The sequence below is a fragment of the Corvus brachyrhynchos genome, unplaced genomic scaffold (assembly GCF_000691975.1).
Source record: "Corvus brachyrhynchos isolate BGI_N302 unplaced genomic scaffold, ASM69197v1 scaffold555, whole genome shotgun sequence".
Classification (NCBI taxonomy): Eukaryota; Metazoa; Chordata; class Aves; order Passeriformes; family Corvidae; genus Corvus; species Corvus brachyrhynchos.
This window is the reverse complement of record NW_008238357.1, coordinates 388,210-416,202: the sequence shown is the minus strand read 5'-3', so window position 1 is coordinate 416,202 and position 27,993 is coordinate 388,210. Positions and strand designations below refer to the sequence as shown.

General features: G+C 56.8%; 2 protein-coding genes across 2 annotated transcripts in view; one reads left to right on the top strand and one right to left on the bottom strand.

The window, feature by feature from the left end:
* The window catches only part of ADORA1 (adenosine A1 receptor), a 50,010-nt gene extending 26,511 nt beyond the window's left edge, over positions 1–23,499 (top strand). The window contains exons 4-5 of the mRNA XM_008634652.2: positions 156–538; positions 22,533–23,499. Coding sequence (XP_008632874.1) covers positions 198–538; positions 22,533–23,169 — 978 coding nt within the window. The 5' untranslated portion in view covers positions 156–197 and the 3' untranslated portion in view covers positions 23,170–23,499. The remainder of the gene's footprint in view (positions 1–155; positions 539–22,532) is intronic.
* Positions 23,500–26,829: 3,330 nt separating this feature from the next.
* The window catches only part of MYBPH (myosin binding protein H), an 11,234-nt gene continuing 10,070 nt past the window's right edge, over positions 26,830–27,993 (bottom strand). Inside the window, 2 exon segments of the mRNA XM_017735512.1 lie at positions 26,830–27,041; positions 27,365–27,406. Coding sequence (XP_017591001.1) covers positions 27,396–27,406 — 11 coding nt within the window. The 3' untranslated portion in view covers positions 26,830–27,041; positions 27,365–27,395.

The window sequence follows — 27,993 nt, the reverse complement described above, 5'->3', positions numbered from 1 at the left end:
TGAGTTCTGGGGGGAGGGGGGCGTGTGTGGGGGCCGGAGCCCCGGGGGACGGCACAGACGGGAGAGGGGTTTTTCCCACCCCCCGCACAGGCTCCATCCCGTTCGCAGCTCAGTCAACGATGCCACTCTCTCACCGCCTCCCTGCTCGTTTGCAGGTGACCGAGGGATCCCACGGCAGCAGGGCGGACCGGAGCATCATGGCACACCCCATCTCAGCCTTCCAGGCTGCCTACATCTCCATCGAAGTGCTCATCGCTTTGGTGTCCGTGCCGGGCAATATCCTGGTCATCTGGGCCGTGAAGATGAACCAGGCACTGCGGGATGCCACCTTCTGCTTCATCGTCTCGCTGGCGGTGGCCGACGTGGCCGTGGGGGCTCTGGTCATCCCCCTGGCCATCATCATCAACATCGGACCCCAGACGGAGTTTTACACCTGCCTCATGGTGGCCTGTCCCGTCCTCATCCTCACCGAGAGCTCCATCCTGGCGCTCCTGGCCATCGCCGTGGATCGGTACCTGCGGGTGAAGATCCCGGTCAGGTAGGAAAATGCATCGGAACCAGCTCTGCTGTGGCTGCTGTGGAGGTTAAAAGGGAGTGAGGAAACCCCAAACTCTTGGAGAAGCACTGGGAGAAAGGACTTTCCTCCACGCTGCCGTCCCAGACACATCTGGCTGCAGCAGCACCCGGGGCAGGCTGGGCTGGGGGTGGGGGGAGGTCCTGGAGCCTCTAGCAGCTTCTTTTGGGGGCTCAGGGGGTGCTTGGTGCGCAGGCAGAGATCACATTGTGGCAGCCGGCTGGCAGTGAGGGACAGTCCCTCACGGGATCCCCACGGCCAGGACAAAGTGTGTCCCCACACAGGGGAGAGCCCCGGCCGGGTGCTCCAGGAGGAAAGAGAATGACAGGTTTGGCTTTCGGGCCAGGTTTTCCCTTGCCATGGGGAGCCCAGGGGTGGCTTGCTGGGAGACACAGCTTTGGGGGTCTGAGGGACCAGAGGTGACAGCCTGGCACGTTTCATGGGGCAGCCTCACCCAGCAGAGACCCCTGCTATGGGATGCCCCACAAATAACTCCTTTCCCTGTTTTTCCCCTTCTGTATCTGTTGCCATTCGAAGCCCAGAGCAAGTGCCTCGGGGCGTAAAGGAGTGGGACACTTTATCTGAGCACTTTATTCGAACTCTGCCGTTCCAGGAAGAGATATTTAACCCTTTATGCCTCGCTCCCTCCCCGCCGGGGCCGTGCTGGGCTGGGGAAGCCGTTCTGAAGTGCCACGGTGGGGCCGGGGGCTGTGAACAGGGCTGGAGGGGGACGTGACACCCCGCCTCGGTGCCCGCGGGCACAGCCGGGCTCAGCCCCTCGCCCTGCGAGGACGCCTTTGCTGGGCTCGGCCGTGGGAGCGTTGCTGTGACACAGCCGAGCCCAGCCGAGCACTCGTGTCACCCCAGGGACCCCTTTGCAGTTCAGGCAGTTCGCTGGAGGGGTCCCCGACCCTTCATCAGCACAAGCCCCCCCAAAAAGCACCAGTCCATTTTTAACCCTTGTGTTGGTGCTGCCCAGACCCCAGCGGGTGTAGGAGCTTTCCTGGGGCAGGAATTGCCTTCCCATACAGGGAGACGGGAACAGGAGGCACCTGTGTTGGGATCACCTGACTGCTCTAGAGTGCTCAGTGTTCCCAGATCCATGGGATCAGGCCAGAGATGTGTTCCTTTGGGATTTTCCCGCAGCCACCACCAGCAGACGCTGCTTGGAGAGGGAGTGTAAGACAGAGGAGGGGCGCAGGATAAACCCGCAGTTCCTGCCCACCCCGTCCCTGCCACACACGATTTCACAGACTGTTCCTGACTTCCTCCCTAGGTGTGATTTTCCCAGTCCCTGTCTCCCAGCCCGCTGGTGTCACCAGAGTGATTCCCACCCTGTCACTGCTCTTGGAGCTTTTTTGGGCTTCGCGCATCCCCTGCGCACGGGGAAGGCTCCGGTGTGGGAGTTCTGCGGCTCCACAGGAGCAGCACAGCCTGTCAGGCATTTTCCTAACAAACCAGTCCATTTTTAACTCCTTGGCTGCCTCTGAGCATCAGCTGGGCCTTTTGGGGGAGATTGCTGACCTGATCCCAGGAGCTTTCCTGGAAGCAATATTAATATGAATATTATGCTGTGCACAGTTTGGGTGGGTTTTTCTCATGCAATTTCCACCCTGAATTTTGTGATCCCGTTGTGTGCCCAAGCACTCAGCAGCAGATTTTCCTCTGTCTTTTCAGGGCCTACTTTAATATTGAAAGCTTTGTAACCTCATCTACTTAATGGTTGCACTCAAGTATCTCAGAGGTCTTTCCCAACCTTAAAAATCCTACAACTCCATGAATTCCTGGCAGTTGGTACTTGTGATTTTAGGGGATGTAGCGCCCTATATATAGCACACAGGACAGGAAACACCACTAAGGAATGTTCCCTGAATCTGAAATGCCTTGAGTTTCTCCCAACCTGTTGCAGGATGCTGAGGATGACAGTGACAGCATTTTTACAGTGCTGATGGCTCTTGTGGTGTCATTCCCGACTATGACACCGACCAGCAATGGCAAACTGAGAGCCTGGGCCACCTGGCAGGACTGGGGGCCCTGGGGGGACACTGTGCCTGGGAGAGCTCTGGGAGAGCTCCGAGCATCCCTGGAGGGCCACAGGCAGTGACAGCAGCCAGACCTGAGCAGAGATTTGCAGGCAGGTGGGGAGGGATGTGGGGAATATCTGCCTCAGGCTCATCCCTAGGGCAGCCAGGACTCGGGCCAGGGACATGCCCTCTGGCACAGGAGTGAGCAGTGTGCTCCCTGCAGCCCGTTCCTGTGCCAGCAGGATTCCTCACACAAGCCTGGCACGGGGTGGGTCCTCACCAGTGTGACCCACACTAGGCTGAGGGGGTCTTGTGGGGATCCCCCACATTCCAGCCCTGCTCCCCACCCACAGGCAGCCCTGGTGCTGCCAAGGCTCAGGGAGAGGGAAATGCATTTCTTAGAATCCCAAAATCCCAGAGTGGTTTGGGTGGGAAGGGCCCTTGCTCTGCCCTGGGCAGGGACACCTTCCACTGTCCCAGGGTGCTCCAAGCCCTGCCCTGCCTGGCCTTGGACACTGCCAGGGATCCAGGGGCAGCCACAGCTGCTCGGGGCACCCTGTGCCTTCCTCACAGGGAATGGGGAACACGGTGCATGGCAGCCTGGTTCCAGCCCGGGCTCTCCATGGACACTCTGGCCCTTGGGCTGAGAGTTTGGGGGACAGCCTGCAGGTCTGACCTCCCTTCCAGGAAACACATGGACCCACTGCTGGAGACCTGAGCCCTGGGGGACACTGGGAGCTTGGTGGCCCCAGGGGTGGGTGTCTCCTGGAGGAAATGGTGCCCTGAGACATTTGGGGTGTCTCTTCATGGCAGTGGGAGATGCCAAAGCAGCATCCAATGCCCCATCGCTCCCGTGGCCAATTCCCATGGACACAGAAGCCCAGAGGGACGTGGGCCACTCCTGCAAGGTGGAGGCAGATTTTATCAGATGGAGAGGGGTCTTGTTTAGCTTCAAGTTGGCACCTCCTGCTCTTCCTCCTCCGCCTAGCACACACTCAGCATGGTCGAGGGGCTGGGATGTCCCACCAAACCCTCTCCCTCTGCTCCAGCCCCTGGGTATGATCCCTTCTGCTTGCTGGGGTCTGAGTGATGCTGCCTCCCCCCCCACCCCGAGGGGCTTTTCCTTGACTGTGGAGGGATGCAGGGGCATCTCTTGGGCTGAGCGGGCTGGAGCAAAGGGTCCCCCACTTCCCAGCCCCCACAGGAACAGCTGGAAACCACCTAAAATAGATCTTCTGGTGGAAAACACCCACTCCCCTCTCACATCCTTCCTCCCCACCCGGCAGCCAGGCAGGACCCCCGGCCTGTGAGCCCCCCCATCCGGGCACAGCGGGGTCCCCCAGCCCAGCCCAAACTTCCCTCTCACAGCCATGCTTGGGGAAGATGAAACGAGTTCAAAGGGAGGGGAAGCAGCCGGCTGGGGGTGTCTGCCAGGAACCGGCCCCTCAGCATCCCGGTGGAGGCAGGATGCTGGAGGAGACAGGCCCGGAGGGATGTTTGGGGGGGGATGGTGTTGGAGGGATGTCTGGGGGGATGCAGCTCCTTCACTGCCAGCCCCTGCTGCCTCGGGGGCCCTGTCTCTGCTCTGAGACGTGCATCGGGCCCTTTGGAAAGGGCCACAGAAAAGGAGCTGCTGTCCTTGGGATGTGCCAAACCCCCCCTTGGCTGGGGATGCCAAATGCATGGATGCAGCCCAAGCCTATCTTGGAGTGTCCCTGGGGATCCTCACCTTGTGACCTCACTTAAACACTTTGAAACGTGCCAGGAAGGGAAAACCTGCAGGAATCTGCTGTTTGCAGGAGCCCTCGTACTGGGGTCTCTCCGTCCACAGCCGGGACCTCCACCCTCTGTGTCAGGGCCTCAGCACTGGGGTATCCTCCCAGCCCTGCCCTTCTCACCCTACAGCATCCCAAGGAGCATCCTGCCAGGGAGAGCCACACTTGGTGTTGCTGAAGATTTGGAATGCACACCTGTGAGGCTGCAGAGCCATGGAAGTTAGATCAGAATGGTTGGAACTCTCTAGGAAATGGGGGGCAGGAGGCTGAGCACAACAGGGGGAGACCCCAGGGTGAGGCAGGGTTAGGCGTGGCTCTGTGGACAGCGCTGGCTTTGTCCGCTGGTTCAGGAGTGCCCTGTCTGCAATGTCAGGAGGTAAAAGAGCTCAGGGATGGCGGGAACATCCCTCAGTCCTGGACTGCAGTGCCCAGAAGGCAGGAAGTGAGGGGGATGTGCAGGTGACCTCTGAGCTCCTCGATGGACAGGGAGGGGAAAGGGGGAAGCTTCCCCCTTGGACTCCTTGTTTTCCAGGCTCCTGCCTGAGCTCAGGCTCTTGCTGGGATTGCAGCGCTCTTTCCCCTTCTCTCCAGCCCTGCCAAGGGCCACAGGCATGGGGCCAGCTAGGCCTGGGTCATGGGAAGCCTGGGAGGTCTTGTTGCCCTCAGCCAGCTGGGTCATGGAGCAGGACACATGTCTGAGGTAGCTTTTCCCATTCCAGGTGTCCCTGGGAAGCCGTGGCTGCCCCATCCCTGGAAGTGTCCAAGGCCAGGTTGGACAGGGATTGGAGCAACCTGGGATAGTGGACATGGGCATGTCCTGCCCATGAGTGGAATGAGATGAGCTTTAAGGTCTCTTCCAACCTGAACCATTCCATGATTCTGTGATTCCTCCACCAAGAGTTCATGGAGGGTCTTGGCAGGAGAGCGATGGGCACCTGCTGCCATGGGATGGGCGAGGACGAGGACATTGGGATGGTTTGGCCCAAATTCCAGCTCCCAAAACACCTAAGGGCCCATGAGACATCTTTCCAGTGCTCCCAACACTTAGTGCCAGGAAACCTTCCTGTCCAGCCAGGCCAGTGAACAAACTGAACCGTGGCTCTTCCAAGGCCTGTTTTAAATTCGGAGGAATTTCAAAAGCATCCAGATGACTCAGAGCTCTCACCTGGGAGCTCATCTATCTTCTTTCGACCTCCATTAGTCAGTGAAAAGATGCCATCCATCCGTACAGGCCCCGGCCCTGCGAAGGCACATTTCCTTTCCAAGGAGAGCACTCCCGTTTTCCCTAACCCGGAGGAATTTCAGGGACTGGCAGGTCTTTGCAGCCGCCTCTTTTGTTTCTTCCCTTGCTGCCCTCCTCCAGGTATATTTTTAGCAAGTGAGGGTGATCTGTGGAGATCTTCATTCCATGGAACAGGCAGTTCTGAACCAAGGATGGAGATTAAAAGGCAGGAATTACAGTCCAGGGAGGTTTCTGCAGACTTGAGGCTGTTTCCAAGCCGCAGTTTCCAGCACACTGCACCAGCTCAGCGTGTGGGTGCTACATCAGAGCCAGCATTTCCCACCGAGCTCTGCTCCAACCAGATCCGGCTGCACGGATGAGCTGTGCCAGTCCAGCACCAGGAGCTCAGTTCCAGTATCACCAAAATCCCAGAACCCTTGAGACGGGCAGGGATTTACCAGCAGGTTATGTTGGTGTGAGATCCTGGTAAAGACCTGAAAATACCCAGATGAGCCGGTTTTCAGCCCTACTCTCTGCTCCACAGAATAATTTTCAGCCAAGAATAGGCTAAGTCAGGGATCAAAGCCATGAGGGCTCTCCCCTGGGCGAGGGGGTGCCTGGATTAGGCTCGCTGGGAGCTCACACAGCTGCTGCAGCGGCGCCACGAGACCTTCGCCGGCAGATGCAAAATCAGGTCACTCCCAAAAGCTCCAGACGCTGCCATGTGGCTGCAGGGAGGTGAGTGGGGCTGTCAGCAGCATTCCCAGCTCCTGGAATGGCAGGGAAGATGCTGGGACTTGGGGGTGTCCCCTCGGGATGCAGTGAGGGGCTGTGTGGGAAGCTCCATCCCCAGGAGTGTGGAGGGAAGGGGAGGAGAGCCCTGAATCCTGTGCGGGGATGCTCAGACTTGCTGATATTTGGAGTTATTCCCAAATTCTCTGAATTAAAAGGGGAAGAGGAGCTGAATGACCTCAAGACACCCCGTAGGGGCTTCCTGAGCAGCAGGACCCTGTCCCCTCCTGGTCCTGGTGTATCCCAGTAGGGCAAGGCGTGGTCCCCGTGCTGGGTAATCACCCTGACCCCAAAAGCAGTGTCACATCTGTCCCTCAGCAGAGCTCACGTCTGCCAGGGCTGTGCTGCAGGGCCAGGAATGAAAACCTGCTCCTTCCTGCTGCTGCACCCCAAACCCCTGCTCTGGGAACCTTTTCATTTGGCTTTTTACCCATGTCTACTGATTTTCAGAGTAAGGCATAGACCCTTGGCAGTGTCTCACCAGTAAATCTGGGCACATGCTCCCAGCAAGGGCACATCTGCAGGCAGGGAAACTGAGGCACAGAGCTGCCATGACTGGCTCAGGGTGACCCCACGGGTGAGGGATGGAGGCTGGGGCCAGGGAAGGGGTGGGAGCTGAGATTTGCCGGGACAGCATGGCCTCTCTGTTCCTGCACTGGAGCCCTGCCTCGAGTGTGCCCAGGGCTCTGGAGCCAGGCTCCTCCAGGATCCAGTTCTACCCCTGGTGATCCCTGCAGGAGTAATTCCATGCAATTAAATTTCTCTTTCACAGCCCAGGGTGCATCACAGCGTGGGTTTGCAGCCATTTGTGGTGTTAAAATAGACTGAATGTGTCTTAAAAGGGCCAGGTTGGCTCGTCTGCAGGACAGGACAAGGAGCAGTGGGTTCAAACTGAAAAAAAGGAAATTTAAGTTCGATACTGGGACAGAATTCTTCCCTGTGAGGGTGGGGAGGCCCTGGCACAGGGTGCCCAGAGCAGCTGGGGCTGCCCCTGGATCCCTGGCAGTGTCCAAGGCCAGGCTGGACATTGGGGCTGGGAGCAGCCTGGGACAGTGGGAGGTGTCCGTGCCCATGGCAGGGGGTGGGAATGGGATGAGCTTTGAGGTCCCTTCCCACCCAAACCATCCTGGGATTTTGGGATTCTGTGGCTCGCCATGAACTCATCCTGCAAGAAGCAGACACCAGACCAGGTGGGGATGTAACCATCCACCTGGACGGAACCCAGCAAGGCTCTGCCACCTCCATGGCCGTGGCTCAGGCGTGGTACCATCAGTCCAAGAGGATCTACTCTGCCAAGCAGGTGGGACACAGCCAGCCTGTGTTCCCTCATCCCGGGGCAGTGTAGAGGGCCCACGAAGCCCCCACTGAGCAGAAAGCGAGGAGCACCCACAGCCGTGGCTGCCCAGGCACGGTGGGACAGACAGCAGGTCCCTCACCGGGGCTGAGAGCTGCTCCTGTGCTCAGGGCACAGACCTAGGGCTGAGCTGCAGGGCCCCAGAGCCGCAGGGGAGCACCCAGACAGACTGACACACTTCCAGGACGTGGTTTTCCCTTTCCTGGAGTGACCAGGCTGTGTCCTAGGGCACTGGGTTGGTGGAGGTGACAGTGATGCCCCTCTGGGCTGGGTGTCCAAGGGCCCTGTGCAGCTGCTGGCACAGAGGTGAGGGAAACACCCCAGGAAGGAGGCTCTGACAAAGCAAAAGCTGCTGATTCAGCTATCCCGGCCCCTGCCAGCCCAGCCTGGCCCTGCGGGCTGGGTGTTGGGGTGAGTCAGGCCCAGGTCACCACCACGGTCTGTGCTGAGCTGGCTCAGGGCATGCAGGAGCCCTTTGATGGGGTCCCGGGTCTTCCCCCACCCCCAAGAGGTGGGAATGTGACTCCATCCCGGGGAGGTGCCTTTACCGAGACAGTCCCACCTCTGGTCTCACCTGCGCTCCACATCAGCCAGAGCAGGTGACAGAGCAGGAGTGACTCACAGCGGGTGCAGAGGGGCTCAGACACTGCTCTGGGGTCTGGGCTGGGGTGCAGAGGGGCTCAGACACCGCTCTGGGGTCTGGGCTGGGGTGCAGAGGGGCTCAGACACTGCTCTGGGGTCTGGGCTGGGGTGCAGAGGGGCTCAGATGCTCCTCTTGACATGGAGCCCTTTCCAGTGAGTGGCTCTGGGGTCTGGGCTGGTCTCTGTGTCACTGCCCAGCCCTTGGCACAGGCATGTGGCCTCTTGTTGATGCGTGCCATGTGGCCACCAACAGCCAAACCACCCTCAGCTCCTCTTACTCTCCCAGATCAATCACAGCAGGGTCTTTTAGTCCATTTAGTCCACAGTGATGTCAGAATAAGCTTAACTGTGTCTTAAAAGGACCAGATTGGCTCTGTTGACCAGGAAGGGGATTTTGGCCATGAGATTGGAGGGGAGACAGCTGAGACAAAGCCCACCAGCCTCCACTTCCAGTCAGACCTGGAGGGACCCCTGTGAGGCCAGACCAAATGAAATCTGCCTGGGACGCCTTGAAGCAGCTTGTACCAAGCAGAAGGGACTGTTGGCCCTGGGGATCTGCTCTGTGGGGACCTGGCTGGCTGGCCTGGGACATGCAGGTCCGTGGGTCTCCAAGGCAGAACAGGCAGGGCTGGACAAAGGGTCAGGGATGGGGACAATGGAGCTCCTGCATCCAAATGACTGCACTTGAAATCAGCCTGACAGCGGGGAATGGCTCATCCAAGAGGCCACAGAGGTGCATTGGCAGGTCTGTGTCCTGGGGTGGAGGCAGAGGGGAGAGAAAGGTCATGGCAACACAAAGAAGGATGGAAAAAAGAGGAAAATGTGTGGGAGGTGCCACGGTGAAAGAACCTGGGAGATGAGTTTCATTGTGACACACACCGGAGTCATTTCAGACTGGAGAGGAACTGATGGGCTGGAAGAAAACCTCTGTCTGGAAGGACAGGGAAAAGCCCTGAAGGATCTTGCCCACAGGGGTGTGAAGGAAGCCCAGACACAGCTCGGGAGGGTTGTGGTCTCTGCAGACAGCAGGACATGGAGCTTGGAAGGGACCACAGGAGCGAGAGACTCCTGGGAGGGATGGGGACAGCTCAAGAGGTTCATCCCCTCGGGGACAACAGCACCGTCTCAGCCTGGGGAAATGACAGCCAGCACAGCTGAGCTAACAGGAACAGCACTGGATTATACTGGAGACAAATGAATGACTTTTCACAGTGATCCTGCCAAAGCAGCAGGGATGGACACAGGAGCAGCAGGGCCCAGCGCTGGGGCTGGCAGTAGGCTGGGAGGAGCATCCCGAGGAGCTGGTCCTTCTGGGACACATCTCACCCAAGGTGACCTGAACTTTCAAGGCCATGGAATGGGAAAGGTGCTGTCCCAGAGGCTGCCTGGGCTCCTGGCAGGGAGCTCCTGCTCTGGCAGCGCAGCCGCCCAGCTGCTCTTGCACAGGGTGCCCAGTGGCAAGAAAGAACAATCGATGCTCTCTAAGGCGGCCACAAAAGCCCCGGAGCCTGCGGGTTGTCCTGCAGAATAGCAATGAGCTGAGCACCCGGGCCACCCCCAGGGCACCTCTGGCCCTGCAGAGATGCCGTTCCCAAGGGCGGCTGGACGGGCAGGGCAGGGGGAAGGGAAGACATCACTGGTGATGCCAGCAGTGAGAGGGGATGAAATAACCCTGGAAGACTGAGATGGTCTCTTACAGAGTCCTGTGGGCTGAGGGCTGGTGGGCGATGGGGGCAAATAGGGGAGGAAGGGTGATGTAGGGAAGAGCAGAGCAGGATCAGCCGCTGGAAAGATTTGGGGCATCTGGGTTTCCCCCTCTCTGCACTGTGGACATTGCTGCCGTGGCTGTTTATCCACCTTCTCCAGGCCATTTCTCTCCCTGCAACCAGAGACTGGGATGATTTTTTTTGGCCTCCTTCAAACAAGCGGAGTGCCAGCTCCTGGCACCAGGGATGTTTTCTCATTCAGCTTGGTCCATCTTGGCAGATCACAGCTCCCCTCTGCGACTCAGTCTCCCCATCTGTTCACACAGGGAGTGATGCTCTCTCTGTGACAGCAGCGAGGGGCTGATGCTGAGAAACGCTGTCTCAGACACCGCCAGAATTAGCACAGTCCTACGGATTAAATTATTCCTTTCTTTTCTGCTCTGGTAACAACGCTCAGTGCCTTTACCCGTGAACACACAAACGAAACCCTCATTTCTCTCGGTGCGAGGGCCCCGTTCTCCACTAAGTGGTCCCAACTGGGAGAGCCAAGGGCTCAGCTCGGTCCAGATGGACCTGGCAAAGCCTGAGCAGAGCCAGCGCAGCCCTGCATGGGTGCAGCTCAGATGGCTCTGTTTTCAGGGAGCTTGTTCCCCACATTCAGCACTGCTGGGACACAGGTTCCTTATGTGCTCAGGGAGGTTTGTTTGCTCCAAGGGAGCTCAAAGTGGTCCAGTTGTAGAAGACCTGGAATCCCAGAATCCAGATGCTGCAGTCAAAGTTTCTTGGGTTGAGGATGGAGCAGTCACTGAGGCCCCTTTTCTCCAGAGGATCATGGAATCCTGGAATGGTTTGGAAGGGACCTTAAAGATCATCTCATTCCACCCCATGTGAGCCACACATGACTGAGGGGGTCTTGTGGGGATCCCCCACATTCCAGCCCTGCTCCCCACCCACAGGCAGCCCTGGCTGTGCTGAGGCTCAGGGAGAGGGAAATGCATTTCATAGAATCCCAGAATCCCAGAGTGGTTTGGGTAGGAGGGACCTCAAAGTTCATCCAGTTCCACCCCCTGCCATGGGCACGGACACCTTCCACTAGCCCAGGTTGCTCCAAGCCCCATCCAACCTGGCCTTGTACACTGCCAGGGATCCCAGGAGCGTGGCACCCTGTGCCAGGGCCTCCCCACCCTCACAGGGAGAATTTCTCCCCAATATCCCATCTAACCCTGCCCTCTGGCACTGGGAAGCCATTCCCCTTGTTCTGTCCTACCATCCCTTGTCCCCAGTCCCTCTCCAGCTCTCTTGGAGACCCTTTAGGTCCTGGAAGGGGCTCTGAGCTCTCCCTGCAGCCTCCTCTTCTCCAGGTGAACATTCCCAGCTCTCCCAGCCTGGCTCCAGACCAGAGGGGCTCCAGCCCTTGGAGCATCTCCATGACCTCCATCCTGCCTGCTCTGTGTGTCCCTCATCTCCATGGCCTGAGCCAGCCAGGCTGCCTGGGCAGCCTCAGGCTGTGTCTGCCCATTGTTCCTTGCCTGGAGTAAGACCAGAGCAATTAGGAACATGCACAGGCTGTAATTTAGGCCCAGCTGAGGCATTTCACTGCAATTCCTGGTCTTGGGTCTTCACCATCCTGATGGAAATACCGAGCTGCTTTCTCCCAGGGAACAAGGCCCCTCAGTTTTCTTCCAAGGGAATAAATAATCTTTTAATCTAAATGAGAAAACAGAGTGCAAATAAACTCCAGGTTTGCTTTGCATTTGCACTTTTTATTTGCTTTCCTTGTGACAGATTCTCAGAGGTGCGGGAACATTTAATTGTGGTGTTAACTGGAGCCTTCACGTCCAATTTGGCATTTCATTTGATTGACTGAGATATGGATTCACAGTTCACACTCATCCCACCATAAACAACTCAATGGCCTTACACACACGTGCTCTGATGGTTACTTCTTCCATCTTTCTGGTGTGTGGAGGGGGGAAGCACCCAGGTTTTACTCAAGCTTTGTGGGGAGTTGCATTTGGACAGAAGTTGGAAGCCAACTGCAGCCCAAACTGTTACCTCCAAAATTCGTTTCACCAGTTGAAACTACATATAGCCAACTCATTAACAAAAAAACTTAAAAGAATCCAGCTGCTTTTGCGTTTGAAATTGATCTTTTAATCAGGGGAAATATGCACTGGACAGAAGGTGCCGGGCTGGTTGTTTTGGGTTACTGTGTCCTCTGAGGTTTAGAAACAGTAGATCTCATCAGCACTGCTAATTCTCCTCTCGGCATTGGGTGGAGAAAACAACCTCCCTTGCTTTGGGAACCTCCAGCCAATTTTTCAGTCTTGAATGTCCTAATCTTTGAACTGGGTTAAGTGTAAGAAGGGAAATGTTCCCTTTGCAGTGACAAATTGTGCTGTGAGGATCCTGATCTAATAAAAGTTGTAGCCTAAGAAACTGAGGAGTTTAGTTGTTGACTGCAAAATCAGGAGTCAGGTTAGCAAGAGAAGTGTAAAACCCAAGAAATTAAAAGGCAGCCAATGCCAATCTCTTGTTCCAGCTGTAATTTAGGATATCTCTTTTTTTCTGATGAGTCCTTCTGCATTGGAGAGATAAAGACCCACCTCAGCCCTGCTCTGAGGCTTGGTTGGTGCCTCTTAATGGAGATTCTATCTCCAGTTTCCTGCCTCCCATTTATCTGGGGAGCAGATCTTGCTGTCCTGTTGAATGCAGATATAAAAACAACAGCAGCTCTCAAGACCCCCCTCATTTCCCTTCTCCTTGGGGTCCCTGATCCGCTCCTACCTCTTTAATGGTTCTTGATGCTTTCCAGACTGCCCTGGCCGGAGGCCTCCCCTGGAGACCAAGCTGGCCCTTGCTGTAGCAGTGTGGTGGTGACCGGCAGGGAGGGGTGGTGGCACTGGGCACTTCCTCAGCTGGCACCTCCCTCCCAGCACAGCCGCTTTCCCCCCCGCAGCTCAGCATTTTGTGGGATGGACTCTGAGTCACAGAGGCTCTGGGAGCCCAGTCACATCAGGTCTGTCTGTCCCATTTCCATTTCTCAGAGCCACATTTGTCACATTTGGCATTTTAAGTGGCTTTTACAGCTACTTTCTTCCTTCATCCTCCCCTCTTCCCCCTCCCTTCTAAATTTTGAGGGCTGACTGTCAGAGTCCTCATTTCAAAGAGGTTCTTTTGCATAAAGAGCCAAAATATGCAACACATAGAAAAATCAAGTGTGATACGAGCAGTAATTGAAAAACCACTGCTTTTATCCAGCCAAGCCCTGGATTTGCACTGAAGATTGGCAAAAGCTGCCTTTTATCCCTCTCCTTTGTACCCAGGGAATACCTCGCCCTCACTTATCCAATCACACATATATGCTTCTGAGTTGGGTCTAGACAATCACCTCCTGGCTAATTGCCGTGGCAGGGAAGGGCTGGCGTGTGACACCCTTGGAGGTGGCCAAGTGCACAGGGTGATGGCCCAGCATGGCCAGGGAAGATGACCTGGCCAAGCAGGTTGATACCCCGCCACGGCAGCAGACCCCAGCACTGCCACAGAATCGTGGAATGGTTTGGGGGGGAAGGGGCCTAAAAGCTCACTCTGCTCCCTCCCCTGCCATGGGCAGGGACACCTTCCCTAGACCAGGTTGCTCCAAGCCCCGTCCAGCCTGGCCAGAGAGAGATGCACGTGGGGTTTGAGGGGCTCCTCCTGAAATTCTTTTCTGCTGGAGGTGGGGTTGCTCCCTCAGCACGGTGATGCGGTTGTGTGGGAGCCACCCTCAGACTCAGACCCCTCACCTCACACAGCAAATTCCTGGTTTTGACAACAAAACTGTTTAGACACTAAAAATGTCCAGGGGATATATTGTACAGGGGCAGCACTGGAGACAAGTCCATGGTGCTCATTGTTCTGTCCTGCAGCTTTCACAACCTCACCCCCATCTCTTGGGGACCAAGCTGTCCTTCTCCGTGTGTCCTAATTCCCAAAGTCCTGGGGCTACAAAAGAATCTCAGCTTCTGCTTCTTTTCTCTTTTAAAGCAGCATTTGTCATGCTTTGCTTTGCTCAAAATGTTGTTGCCTGAAAGCAGCAGCCAAAAGACGAGAGCATCACATTTTTTCAGAGAACATCACTGGTTTTGAGATTCTGCAGCTCGTTTCATGATTTAGCAGCCTTTGCCAATAGTGTTAAATCACCTCCCTCCTACCTACCTCCAGTCCTGCAGGAAGAAGCCAAAGGTCCCAGAAAATCCAGGGGTCCTGGAGGGCCCTGACCACACATGGTGGAGGTGGGAGGGAGCCCTGGAGCTGCCTGGGTGCAAAATTATGGCTCAGTGGGACTTGTGCCCCATTGACCAGGGCCATTGGGTGCACCCTCACACTGTCCCATGGCAGCAAGAGGGTGGTACATCCAGAGCAGGGTCACTCACTCAGCACCCTTGGATGGACTCGGTGCTGCCCGTGGCATCAGGGGTCTCACAGCTCCCTTTGGGGCATGAAGGGTGTGTCTGGGGTTGAAGGGCAGTGCTCACTGATAGACACAAGTTAAATTGTCATTTCCCTCAGGCTTTGGATGGCCTGGCCATCCCCAGCTCCCTGCTTAACCTCCACACACACATTTGGGACAAGGGGCTGAGCACAGGGTGAATGGTGCTTGCTGAGAACCTGCTTGTGCAGTGACAGAGTCCACATCAGGGTGCAGCAGTTTGCAAACAGGATCAGTTTTCTGAGCAGAAGGGATTGATGCTGGCTGTGGGGTGAAGGATGCTGCTGGAGGATGTGAGCAAAATCCTCTCTGAGCAGAGTGGGTGACTTGCACTCCTTCACCTTCCTTGGACAGCAGCCGCATCTCCTGCGGACCAGGGCAGAGCCTGAAGGAAGGATCCTTCAGTGGGAGGTCTCTGTGCTTTCCATCCTCCCTCCCTGAGATTTCCAGCCCTCCCGTGCTCCCCCTTCCCCCGCAGCCCCTGGTCACCGTCGGAGCACCGGGACACCCGGGGGGAGCTGTCGGTACCGGTCCGTGATGGAGCCGCCGTGGTCACTCAGCCCCCACCTCGCAGCTGAGGCCAGCTGGGCAAGTGATCCGAAAGAAGCTCTGCAGTTACTGGAAGGCTGTGGTTTGCTCCCAAAGGCTGTGATTCGCTGCCAGGGCCGGGGCAGTCCAGCAGCGCAGACACCTGGAGCGAGGCAGGGTTCCAGCTCTGGCAGGGCCAGGAGGGCCAGGAGCAGCCCCAGGAGGGGCTTGGGGAGCTCAGCCAGCCTGGTGGGATGTTGTGGCTGCTCCCAGGGACCAAGGGGTGATAGGACAAGACTCCTTGGCTCTGCAGGAAAAGACTTAATCCTGTCACGGGAGCCTGAAATATGGCAGGGGGCAGAGCCAGGTGGGCCTGTGGGGGTGTGCGGGATATGGGGGAGCAGGGAAACCTCCTGAGGTTCTGGGTGGTGCCCACATAGGAGGTGCCAAGCTCAGGGCACTCTCACACACTCTGGGGTGTGCTGTGCTTTGAGGTTTGGTCCCACCCGGACTGGTGGCATCAGGAGAGTGGCAGAGTTGGGGGGATGTGGCCAGGCCCTGGGTTGGTCCAGGCACTGGTGGAGCTGGGGGGTCACCTTTTCCCACACCTGTAACCACCATCTGGATGGACATCCCGGATGGACCCTCATTTTGGTACTGCCAGTCTGGGCTGAAGATAACCTGGCATGGCCAGGCTGCCCCATGGAGGCATCATTCCCACTTCCAGCCATTTTAGCACATAAAGCTCTTTTCTACCTTATTTCCTTCTTGTGGGAATGTTTGTGTGCCTGAGGCTGCTTTTGGATGTGCCCACATCCCTCTGCAGTCCTCAGGAATTTCAGGGTGCCTCCAAGGTCCTGAGAGATGTGTCAGGGCAGGCTGAACCCACACCAAGGCAGCAGCATTTCCCCAGGCCCTGTTTGGAGCCCAGGACATCTGCAAATGCATCAGGTCCCTCCACAACCTTCTCTGACAAAGCCCAAAGCACAAAACCTCCTTTTTGTGTTATTCTCTTGTCATTTGCTGGAGCTGTGTCCATCTTCTCCCACCACAGAATGAAGCCCTCACCAAAGCCCTGGGGAGGCTGTGTTTCAGTGTGTGGGGATCAGTCAATTTTGGTAGCAGGAATTTGTTCTTCTCAGCCTCATAATCACCCTTGCCCACATCCATTAGAGGATTAGTGGCTATTAGAGGAGATTGCAAACATCCAGAGGTCTTGCCAGATGCTTCTCCTGGCCAGAGTTGTTTGTGCTTTGCAGGCACTCGTTGCAGAGTGATTCCTACAAAGAGTCACCATTTCGGGAGGGTAAAACCAAACCCTGGACACAGATGGACCAGGGTGGATGGCAGTGGGGTGCACACATCCACCCTCCCCCGTGCTTTCGGGGTCTCTCCTGCTGGCTTTGGGGGACGTTTGCATCAAGAAGCCTCCTGGTGTGGAACCATCTTCTCATGCTGCAGAGGAGGAGACCCAAAGGGGTTTGGGAGCAGAGATCCTCAAAGAAGAGGCTGCTCATGCCCAGGTCCTCTCTGGGGAGCCGGGAGTGGCTGCAGCTCTGGGTCACCACGTGTGGGCACAGCTGCCAGGTTAGAAAGGTGCCAGCTGCTCTCAGAGCTGGGCCAAGCTCTGAGAGCTTTTCTCCCCATATGGTGAGAAAATCCTTCCCTGTCTCTCAGTGGGGTGGTCCTAGCCCTGCTTGGATGGTCTGCAGGGCACAGTGACAGCCAAGAATGCTCCAGTGACAGCCGTGACCCCTGGAACCACAGCTCAGAGCACACAGGGACACTCACAGGTGGGGGTGGGAGGACCCAGCAACCATGGAGAACATCCCTCCCTGGACCCCTTCTCAGCTTTGGACCTCCTGTGCCCTCCACTCCTCGTAGCACACGGCCCAGGGAGCCCCAGGCACCCTCGGCCCCCTGGGCTGACCCAGTGCCAGCTCCAGACTGGGGCAGCTGTTGGTGATGGGAGCAGGGCAGCCCTGACCTGGGCTCAGTGGCTGCCAGAGAGGTTCCAGGTGGAGATTTGGGATGCAGCCCCACCCATGTGAGGGTAAAAGGTGCCTGTTCCCATTGGTGCCTTTCCTGCCCTGGGAACCCTCCAAAAGTGGGACCTGTAGAAAAGCCACCATTGTCCTCACCCAACTGTCCCTCACCCCAAACAGACAGACGTGGCTGATGTACCAGGACAAGATTTTCCTCCTCAGCTCCTTTTAAATCAGGTTCTCAGGGCAGAGCCTGAGGCCAGGATTCTGTGTCATGACCATCCAGCCTGTCCCCACTCCCTCTTGTCCCAAGGATCTGCTGGAACTTCTCAGGTTTCTCCCATAGCTCAAATCTCTTGCAGACCAACCAGCCAGAGCTGCTGGGAGGGGACACACACAGGGTCCTCCAGGTCCCCTTGGAGCACTGGGAAGTGGCTCTGTGGTAGGATGCAGGTGTCAGGCTGGAAAGGCTGTGCTGATGGACACTGCTGGGCTACTTCAGTGCAGTGCAGGGGCTCCAGCACCAACCAACACCAAGGTCCTTGCTGGATGTGGCTCTTCTGGCTCACCTGAAAGACCAGACCAGTTTTTATGCCTTTACTTGCCAGCTGGCTTTTGACAAGCAACCAGTCTGGGGTTTGGGGATCAGGACAATCCCCCATGCATCCCAAGGGGGTGCTGATAGGATCAGTCCCTCCATTCCAAGCATTTGTAGGAACAAGCTGTCATGTCCATCCAAACACCAGCTTTGACTGATGCTGGTTGACCTCTGTCCCTCCCAAGGCCACCACTCACATGGTGACACACCTACCAGTGGCCACAAACCCACATTTGCTCCCATTCTGTGATTCTGTGAAGAAGGAACCAACCTTTCACTTCCAGGATCAGAGGTGACAAAGGCTCTGGGATCAAGGTTCCTTCTGCAGCACTTCCCACCTTGTGTGAGTGCCCAGGGACCTCCTTGTCCCAGCCCTGAGCTGTAGCTGACCTCGCCCTAACAGAACCCAGACACCACTTTGCATTTCTCAGGTTCTCATTTCTGAGCAGCTTTGAACACCAACAATCTGTGTTTTCCCACCCAGCAGCCTCCAGGACACTGAAAGATCTGAAGGGAAGATACAGCCAGGGGAAAGGAGCAGGAATCCAAACCCTCTGTGATCAAAGCACTTTTGTCTAGAGACTTTCAATTAGATCAGGACATGGTCTGGCTGCTTTTTCTTGCTGTGTTCATCGTGCAGATGAGCTTCATGTCAGCTTGGCCTCCTTTCCTCCTGCCACGTTGGCTCCAGCTTCTTTTCATTAGTAATGGTCTGTCTTCATTAGCGAATTAATTCCCCAGGAATTGCACTGCAATAAACTCTCCAGAGCAAAGACCAGCAAAGCCACATCTTGGCACTGGTTGGACAACAGCAAGTGTTTTGTGGACAGAAAAACTAATCACAGAACTGCTAAAAACCTCCACATTTTATTCAAACCAGGCCTGGAGTCTTTGAAGCTTTTTCAAACAAAACAAGAGATGTTTGGTGAGTGTTGGGTTTGGATTGACCTCTGGGCTGGGATCTTGGAAATGAGTCCTCGTCTCTCTCGGGGAACAGACCCCAAGGCAAAGGTGAAATCCATGGAAGCAGCGGATGCTCTGTTCTCCAGGTGCTTTCAGACGTGCCCGAATATCTGAAATGGTCACAGGGGCTTTGCCCACCCGGGGCCAGACGCCTTCAGAGCAGGGCCTGGGCTGAGCTGGGCTCCCTGGGCTGCAACAGAGAGGGTTGGGGAGGTCTGGACACATCAAGATGTGCAGAAGAAGCAGAATTTAGCCTGGGAATGAGGACCAAAGGGAAAGGAGGGGGGGTAGTGTCTTCAGAGTGATGGCCAGGGGGCCACTACAAAGGTCTGGAATGACAGGACAAGGGGGAATGGCTTCCCAGTGCCAGAGGGCAGGGATGGATGGGAGATTGGGAAGGAATTCCTCCCTGTGAGGGTGGGCAGGCCCTGGCACAGGGTGCCCAGAGCAGCTGGGGCTGCCCCTGGATCCCTGGAAGTGTCCAAGGCCAGGCTGGACAGGGTTTGGAGCAACCTGGGACAGTGGAAGGTGTCCCTGCCCATGGCAGGGGGTGGAAAGAGATGGGATTTAAGTCCCTTCCCACCCAAACCATTCTAGGATCCTATGATCTCCTTGAGAAACGGGGCCTCAGTGTCTGCTCCATCTTCAGCCTCTCCTGCAGACAGCATCTTTCCCTGGAGAGCTGCTCCCTCTCAGCTCTGTGCAGCCCCTGGGGACAATTTGTTGGCCTCTGCCTCCACCCATCACCTCCTCCCTTCCCCTGGGGAGCAAACAGCTCTATCAATAATTGCCATTTTGCCTCTTGGCATTATCTTCCAAACCCTCAAAGGCAATTTTGTTCCACACCACAGCTCCTGCCCATCCCATCCCATCTCATGATGAGGCTGGATAGTTGTTGGTCCTTTCTCCTGGACTTGGCACCCAGGAGGGCTTGGGTCGATGCCCATCTCTGTGGGGAAGGGATGGTGCAAAAACCGCCACTCAGGGAGGGCAGGGGGAACATCCACCAATTATGGTCAGGCTCAAACCCCCACAGGCAGAGGAAACAAACCTGAAGTGGGTGAGGATGGGGGTGACGATTACCATGGATGTTTTAGTCACAGCTGTTAATAAAAATAATAGCAGTAATAAAATTGGAATGATGCTGGTAATTGCTCTGGTTCTGATGAGAATAATAAGATTATTTATTAACTGTGAGCCATTATCAGCATTTTCTAGTGCTTCTGCCTCCCAGGCCACCCCAAACTCCAGCCCTATCATATTAATGCAAAATGAGACAAACGAGAGAAGATTTTCTTTTATGGCATAACCAAGGGTAACATTGGGAACAGCAAAGTCTGTCCCTGTCCGTCTGCTAACTGTCCTCCCACCGTGTGGCAGGGGCTGAGAATTAGGTGGGATCTTGTGTTTCCACCCTTTACAGAATCACAGAATCAATTAGGTTGGAAAAGCCCTCTGAGACCATCAATTCCAGCCTGTGCCCGATGCCCACCTTGTCACCCAGCCCAGAGCACTGAGTGCCATGTCCAGGCATTCTTTGGACACCTCCAAGGAAAATAAAGTGTAGCAGGAATTGAAGTTGGACTTGTGGCCTTCAGAGCAGCTGAGCCCCGTGAGAGCTCCGTGGTCAGACCCAGTGGATGGATGGACCTGGTGGGCTGGAGGGAGGAGGAGCTTGGAGCAATTTTATACCTTTTGTCATTGTCTGTGGGGGCTGATGGGGACAGTGTGCACAGGCCCCCCAGAGCACATTTCCTGCAGCTGCCTCTGCCCTTGGCTTGTTGCTTGAAGGAGCAATGAGCTGCAAATGTTGCTGTTTTCTATGGGCCTTTTGGTTCTCCCACTTTTCCCGTGACCATGTCGCACACAGGCTGGAGGATGATGCTTCTGCAGGTCCACCCTCAAACCTTGTGGGGAAAAGTGAAGGCAGGAGCAGGGAGAGCCAGATCCTGCTCCCAAACAGTGTCAGGCCAGGCACTGCAGCAAGGGGTAAAGATGGATATGGAGCATGGAGAGGGATGGGTGTGCAGTGAGGAGGGATGGACCCTGTGCCTGGGTGGTGCCTGCAAGCCCTGGGATTGTGTTTGGGGACCACGGTGACACCGGTGCTGCTCAGCATCTTTGTCTGCTGGGCAATGGCTCCCACACAGCTCTGCAGGTCAGGGAGCACCCAGGGTGGGAGCATGTCCAGCAAAGTCAGTAGAAGACCCTGGAAGCCCCCAGGAGTGGAGACATGGGACACAGCTTGCAGGGGTTGCAAAGAGGGGAGGAGCTGGGGCAGGGGGATGGTGCTGCTGCTGTTTCTGGTGTCACCCCCCAGCTGCTGGAGCCTGGGGAGGTGGCAGTGGGGGGCCACAGCTGGAGGGCACATCAGCCCTCCCCAAGGACCTGATGTCAGACATGGGGTGCAGGGGTCAGCACACGGCCCCACGGGAGCCGCTGGCATCCCTCTGCCACCCGCTGCTCCCATGGACCCTCCTCGCCATTCCCTTCACTTGACCCCCGGTGCCGGTTCTCTCCCACCACCCCTTGCCCTCCCCATGCCCCAGCTCTCCCTGCCCTGAGCCTTTCTCAGGGTCTCCTGCCCTCTCTCCTCCCCATGAGGAATAAATCACTCTCCAAATCCAGCCTTAGCTCTCAGCGGAAACAGCTGCCCACGTTGTCACCTCCTTCCCAGGGGACCTGGCTGCCACCGGGAGGTTGTGAAGCTTTTCCCAGAGCACAGGAGGTTTGTTCAGGAAAGCAGTCAGGGACCAGCAGCTCTGGACCCTCTGGACTCAGACTGATGTCCCCTCCTCCAGCCTGTTCCCATCCAAGCTCTGACCTTGGTGCCTTGCCCATGAGGGGTCTTGAGAAGGGAGAGTGGGTTTGGGTCCTCAGCTCTATAAAAAAGGCCCAGAATGTTCAATTTTCATCACACGTGAAGGCTGCAGACCTGCAGCAGGGAGCTCTGAGAAGCGGGATTGCGAATCCAGGTTTGCCAGCCACCTCCCCACGGCCCCCATGGCTGGGTTAACAACACCAGCAGCACTGAGAGACCCAGCAAACAGCCAGGAAAACGTTCTTTGTTTAATTGCCTTCAGTGGAAAGCAGTAACTCTTGGGTTACGAATCATCTTGGCCTCCAAGGAAAAGCTTTCTGGAGGGCCAGGGGGAAAAATCAATCCAGCAGACTGCACTTCCCGCTTGGAGAACTCTGGAGAGATGAGCCCAGCCCCAGTGGCTCCCCAGGGGCATCAGGGAGGGAGCAGAGCCTGGCCAGAACACGGCTCTCCTCCCCCTGCCCCTGGCATCAGCCCATCAAGAACGAGGGTTTTGTCAATCTGAGCGCATTAGGAGATGAAACAGGCTGTGCCCAGGAGCTTCCCCAGGGGTCCATTAGCACCCGCAGATCCTTCCACCATCCCAGCACAGCAGCCCAGGGGATGCTTTTGCTGGCCATTTCCTCACACATAGGGCAATTGTCTGGGGCAGCGGGCTGGCACGGTTGGTGCGTGGCAGGAGGAGAGGGTGACCTGCTGCTCTGGCTGCAGGTGCTTGGGTGGGAGCTGGGCCCCAGAGCACATGAACCCCCTCCAAGACATGAGGGTTGGGCACTCAAGCACATTCCGAGTGCTAATGCATTCCCTGGCTTGGCATCATCCCCCAGAGCCCACGGATCGTGTCTGGGGTCTCTGCCATCCCAGGACACAGGCAGGGAAACCAGACTGTTAACACAGTTATCAGAACAGGCTGTTCCCCACTTCCAGGGGAGGGAGGGAGGGAGGGAGGAGCATCCTCCTATCTCAGCACGGGCACTGCCACCCCAGCACTGCCACTCCACCTGGGGCTACACAACCCCCAGGCAGAGCATCCCACCCATGTCTAACTCCTTCCTGTGGCTGTTGTCTCTCCCACAGGTATAAGAGTGTCGTGACACCACGGCGGGCAGCCGTGGCCATCGCCTGCTGTTGGATAGTCTCTTTTCTGGTGGGACTCACCCCCATGTTTGGCTGGAACAACCTCAACAAGATGCGGAGGACTCAGGAGCTGAACGGCAGCCACACGGAGTTTGTCATCACGTGCCAGTTTGAGACAGTCATCAGCATGGAGTACATGGTCTACTTCAACTTCTTCGTCTGGGTCCTGCCTCCCCTGCTGCTGATGCTGCTCATCTACCTGGAGGTCTTCAACCTCATCCGCAAGCAGCTCAACAAGAAGGTGTCCTCCAGCTCCAACGACCCCCAGAAGTACTACGGGAAGGAGCTGAAGATCGCCAAGTCCTTGGCGCTGGTCCTCTTCCTGTTCGCGCTCAGCTGGCTGCCTCTGCACGTCCTCAACTGCATCACCCTGTTCTGCCCGTCCTGCCAGACCCCGCACATCCTCACCTACATCGCCATCTTCCTCACCCACGGCAACTCGGCCATGAACCCCATTGTCTACGCCTTCCGCATCAAGAAGTTCCGGACAGCCTTCCTGCAGATCTGGAACCAGTACTTCTGCTGCAAAACCAACAAAAACGCCACCAGCACCACCACGGCTGAGACGGGGAACTAGGAACTGGGAGAGGGCAGAGAGGGGCACCTGTGCCCACCTGGTCCCCAGCCGGACGCTGTTCCTGCTGCCCCAGGAAGGGGTAGCTAGGACCCGAGGGCTTCTGGGCTCAGCAGCCCCTGCAGTCCCCACAGCCACCCCAGGGGTTATTTATTCACAAGCATTGTACTGTTTGGATATTGTAGCCTGCACTGTTCCTTTCTGGTTTAGGTTTTTTTCTCCCGTTTGTTTTTGTTTTTCATTTTTTTAAGGGTTGCCAAGTATTTAAGGAGAAATTGTACAGACAAACAAGCAGTTTATCTTCATGCAAATAAAGTCCAGTGATCCAAACCAGCCAGGAGGTGCCATTGATGGAGACCCTTGGCTCCACGGTGTTGGTGGTGCTGGGGGCACCTCACGCTCTGGCCCCATGTCCACGGAGCCACAGGGGTACCTGGGCACTGGGACAAAGGGATGCCCTGTGGGAGTGAAGATGCTGAGAACCAGGAGGATCCAGAGCAGTGAGATTTCTGCAGAAATTAAGTTTGAAAGCCCTTTCTTTCCTCTCTGTAACCAGGGAGAGGTGAGCTCGGCTGAGAAATGGGAAGAGACAGGAAAAGGCTTCCCATGGCATTGGCAGCACCCACAGGGTGGTGAACCCACCACCCCGCAGAGCAGAGGGTCAGTCCCCAGCTCTCAACACCACCAGAGAGGTGGGCAGAGGTGGGTATTGGTAGGGAGGGTGGGTGCTGGTAGATAGAGGTGGGCAGAGGTGGGCAGAGGTGGGTAGAGGTGCAACCCTTAATCACAACCCCAGAGAACTCTGCAGAAACACCCTTTGCTATCCTGATGGCTCCCCATGGGTCCCAGCAGCACCCACCACCCCTGCGAGCTGCACCCAGAGTCTGCCTTCTCTGATTGTCTTCTCTCTCCCTTTACTCTGGTTTTGAGTCATTTTCCCTCTTTTCTCCTGGCTGTTTTCTGTGAAGAGCAAATCTCTCCCAGGCTGTTCATCTCCCACCCTCCCTGCAGCCAAACTCTTTTGACCCAAACATTGTGGGTTAATGCAGCCACCTCCACAGCCCAGGGCCAGAGGGGTACCCATGCCTCTCTGGGGGCAATGGGGGACAGCTACAGGCCACCATGTGGGTCCTTTGCCACCCCTGAAGTTCAGCTGTGGGTAGATTTGAGGAGGGGGTGGCTGGAGATGGAGCATCCCTCACCCAGCTCTGGTCCCTCTGGATGCTGGAAGTGCCAGTCCCTGCTCTGCAGCAAGATCTCCTCCAGGGCTGAAGCGGTGGTGGGAAGGGTTAATCTGAGTTGATTGGGATTTTTTCTTCTCAGCATCCCTTGCTCACCAGGCTCCCATTGGAAACACAGGTCCTGTGCCCCTGCCCCTGCCCCAGCAGGGCCGTGCCCCTTGGAGGGGACGTCAGCAATGGGCAAAGTGACTGCAGCAAGTTCCCACAGAGACTGGGGGTGCAGAGAGGAAAAGGACCTTGGATGGGTGAGATTTATGGGTGATTTTTAGCAATGTTGGGAGTGTGTAGCACAGGCATTGGGGCAGCTGGGTGTCCCTTCTCCCACCGCTGCATCCAGCTCTGTTTAGCTCAGGCTGATGAGGAGGGCAGCAAGGAAAAGAGGAGATGAAAGGCTCAACCTCCCACATTTTGCAGCGGCCTTGACGTATTTCCAGGCTCCTGGCTCAGACCACACTGGGAAATACGGGAGCAGAGCAGAAAAACAACGGCAAGGAGAGGAGAAAATCCTTCCTTTAGTCCTCATCAGAGTGGAGGAGTCCCGAACACCCTCCCAACCTTCCCCTGGTGTGGATGGTGCTGTGCTGGTGCTGAGCCCCTGGGAACAGCAATTCCCCATGGACTTCAGCTCACACCCCCCTCCCAGGCATCACTGGGTGCCCTGGGGCCAGCACTGAACCTCTCACATGAGGGTGAGGCTTTGGTTCATCCCAGATCTGTCCGATGGCTCCTCTGCCCAGTGCAGTGACTCCCATGCCCCCACCTTGCCATGTCCTGTGCCAGCTCTGGCCAGGGCTGGCATCTCCTGGAAAGGGCAGAGGGAAGTGCCTCAGGTCTCCTGGAGCACCAGCATCAGTGGTGTCTGAGGATGCTGCAACCCCAGGTGAGTACAGAGAGGATGCCCCAGGCCAAGGCCGTGGTCCCTTGGCCCAGCAGCACCTTGCCCTCAGGTTAGTGCTGCTCTTTGCCCGGCTCTGACTCCCACTTGCATCTTATTTCTGCTGCTTTCCTGGAACTGGCGCTTTGGTCTGATCCTTGCTAAGGTGCCCAGGAACCTGGTGACTGGGATGCTCATAAATTAAAAGCATGGGGAATGGTTGCTCCATTAAAAATAACATTCCGTGGATTTTTCCACTCTGTGCTCTCCAGACCTTTCCCGGGGAGTCCTCACTAAAAGTGGATGTTGTCGCCCACCTCAATCCCCTGTGGGGTTACAACAGTCTGTGCCCTGCAGGACTGAGATAAGGGCCTGGAAAGGGCACAGTGTGCAGCATGACAGACTCCTGGAGATCAGCTCACAGCCTGCTTCCAGACGCTGGCCCTGAAAGAATCCCACTGGCCAAAGCCACGTGCCCAGGTGCCAGGAACACCAAGGGGGGCAGGACACCCACAGCAGTGTCCAGGGCCAGGTGTGAGCATGCCAGGGAAAACAAGCTCACCACGTGCCAGCTGGGACTGCAACCTCCAGCCTGTGGCAACACCACCACCCCCAACCACCTCAAGAATCCATCCCGACCAGCAGTGGGATAAAATTAATACGACAATGCCCTCTGATGGTGGAAACAACCCTGGGGGGGACGGTGCTGTGCCAGTGCTGAGCCCCTGGGCTTCAGCTTGGGCTGAAGGTGCCTGGGGACAGATGGGGACAAAGCAGAGGGGCTGCAGGAGAGATGGTGCAGAGGGGTCTGCTTAATCACCGCCACTGCCCGGCTTTGCTCTCCGTGGCACCAAGGGTGGGATGGGCTCCAATCTGCAGATGCCAGGCTGGATTTGCATCTACACTGGCAGTGCCAGGGCCAGCCAGGACATGGGCAGGATGTGGGTCTGGCCCCATGACGGAGCTGGCACGCAGCTGGGAGAGCTCCTGCCCTCGTGCCTGCAGACCGAGGGGGAGGCGGTGCTGGTGGAGAGGTCACCCTGCGCCGCCGAGCCCGGGTGTCCATGAGCTCCATGGGTCCCTCTGGGCTCTGGTAACACCCAGTGTCTGCTCAAGGGATGACTCATCCTGCACATGAGCCACCAGCTCACAGGGACAAATCCCCTCCTCTCGACAGCGCATCAGCATGTCCTGCAGCCACCGTGGGGAGGTGACAGCTCCTGGCTGGATCACTGCCTCACCGGTGTGGATAAAAAACTGTGCTTCAGTAAAGAAGCATTAAGATGCCACAGCACTGATGTGGCATTTCTTTTTCCCCAGCCAGAATAATGCCCCTGCTCCAGAAGGAAATCTTTCCGCATTCTCCTTCTCCTTGTTGGGCTCCTTCTGGTTCAGTAATGTGTGCTTCATAAAGCTGGTCCTTCCTTTCCAAGCTCAAGACCCATCTCCTCCACCCTCAGTTGGGTGGGATCCTACATGACCCCACAGCAGCCCTGGCAGCTCTCCACCTCCCCCCACCCAAGCCAACCCCACAAAAAGCAGGACAGAGGGGTTTGGTGGCTTTTATTAGGACCGAAGCCCCTCAGGTGGGTTTGTTTTATTGTCACAGCTAATGACAGGTTCAGAGAGGGCCATGCCATGGCAGGCTGAGGTGCAGCCCCCAAAGCACTGCCAGGGAGGGGCAGCCCAGCAGGCAGCAGAGACCATGGCCAGGGGCATCAGCACCTGCCCCACCACTGCCCAGCAGCTGCAGGATCCACCTGGGAAAAGGAATGAGATCCGAGTCCTGCGAGGGCACCAAGAGAGCCCTGGTCAGGGATGAGGGGGAAACATGTCCCTGCCACGGCTCTAACGCAGGACAAACCCAGCCACATCTACAGCCCTCCCTCCACCTCACCAGGGGACAGGTTTCCCTCAGGTTCACCATCCCACCCCACCCATGCATCTCCAGCCATGGGACAAGGAAGACCCGAGCTGGGACTCCATCAGCAGGTGACAAAGGCTAATCCAGGACACTCAGCCCACTCCAGCCCCCTGAAGTGATCCACCCTCCCTCCATCCTGGTGCCTCAGCCCAGACCTACCTTGCTCTTTGTCTTGTCCTCCGATCTGTCCTCACTTGGGCACTGCAGGAGAGCACAGAAGACAAAAGCCCCCTGAACTCCCCTTGTCTTACGCCCCTTTTGACTCCCAAAAGTGCCTGTGTGCTCACCCCAACATGCACCTGCACGCCCCATCCCTGCACACACCTGCTCCAAGCAATCCCACACACCACCATCACTGCCTGCTCCAGCCAGGTCTGGGAGACTCCCAGGTGCTCTGTGTCCCCAGCACAATGCCCAGCTCATCCTCCTTGGCCAACCGGGCTGAGCCCCCAGCGTGGGCAGCAGGGAAGGGGAATTCTGCACCTCTGCCCTGCTCAGGTAAGACCCCCCCTGCAGAGCTGCCTCCAGCCCTGGGTTCCAGCACAGGAAGGACCTGGAGCTGCTGCAGCGAGTCCAGAGGAGGCCACGGAGCTGCTCCAAGGGCTGGAACCCCTCTGCTCTGGAACCAGGCTGGGAGAGCTGGGGGTGTTCACCTGGAGAAGAGGAGGCTCCATGGAGAGCTCAGAGCCCCTTCCAGGGCCTAAAGGGTCTCCAAGAGAGCTGGAGAGGGACTTGGGACAAGGGATGGGGTGACAGGACAAGGGGGAATGGCTTTCCCACTCCAGGGG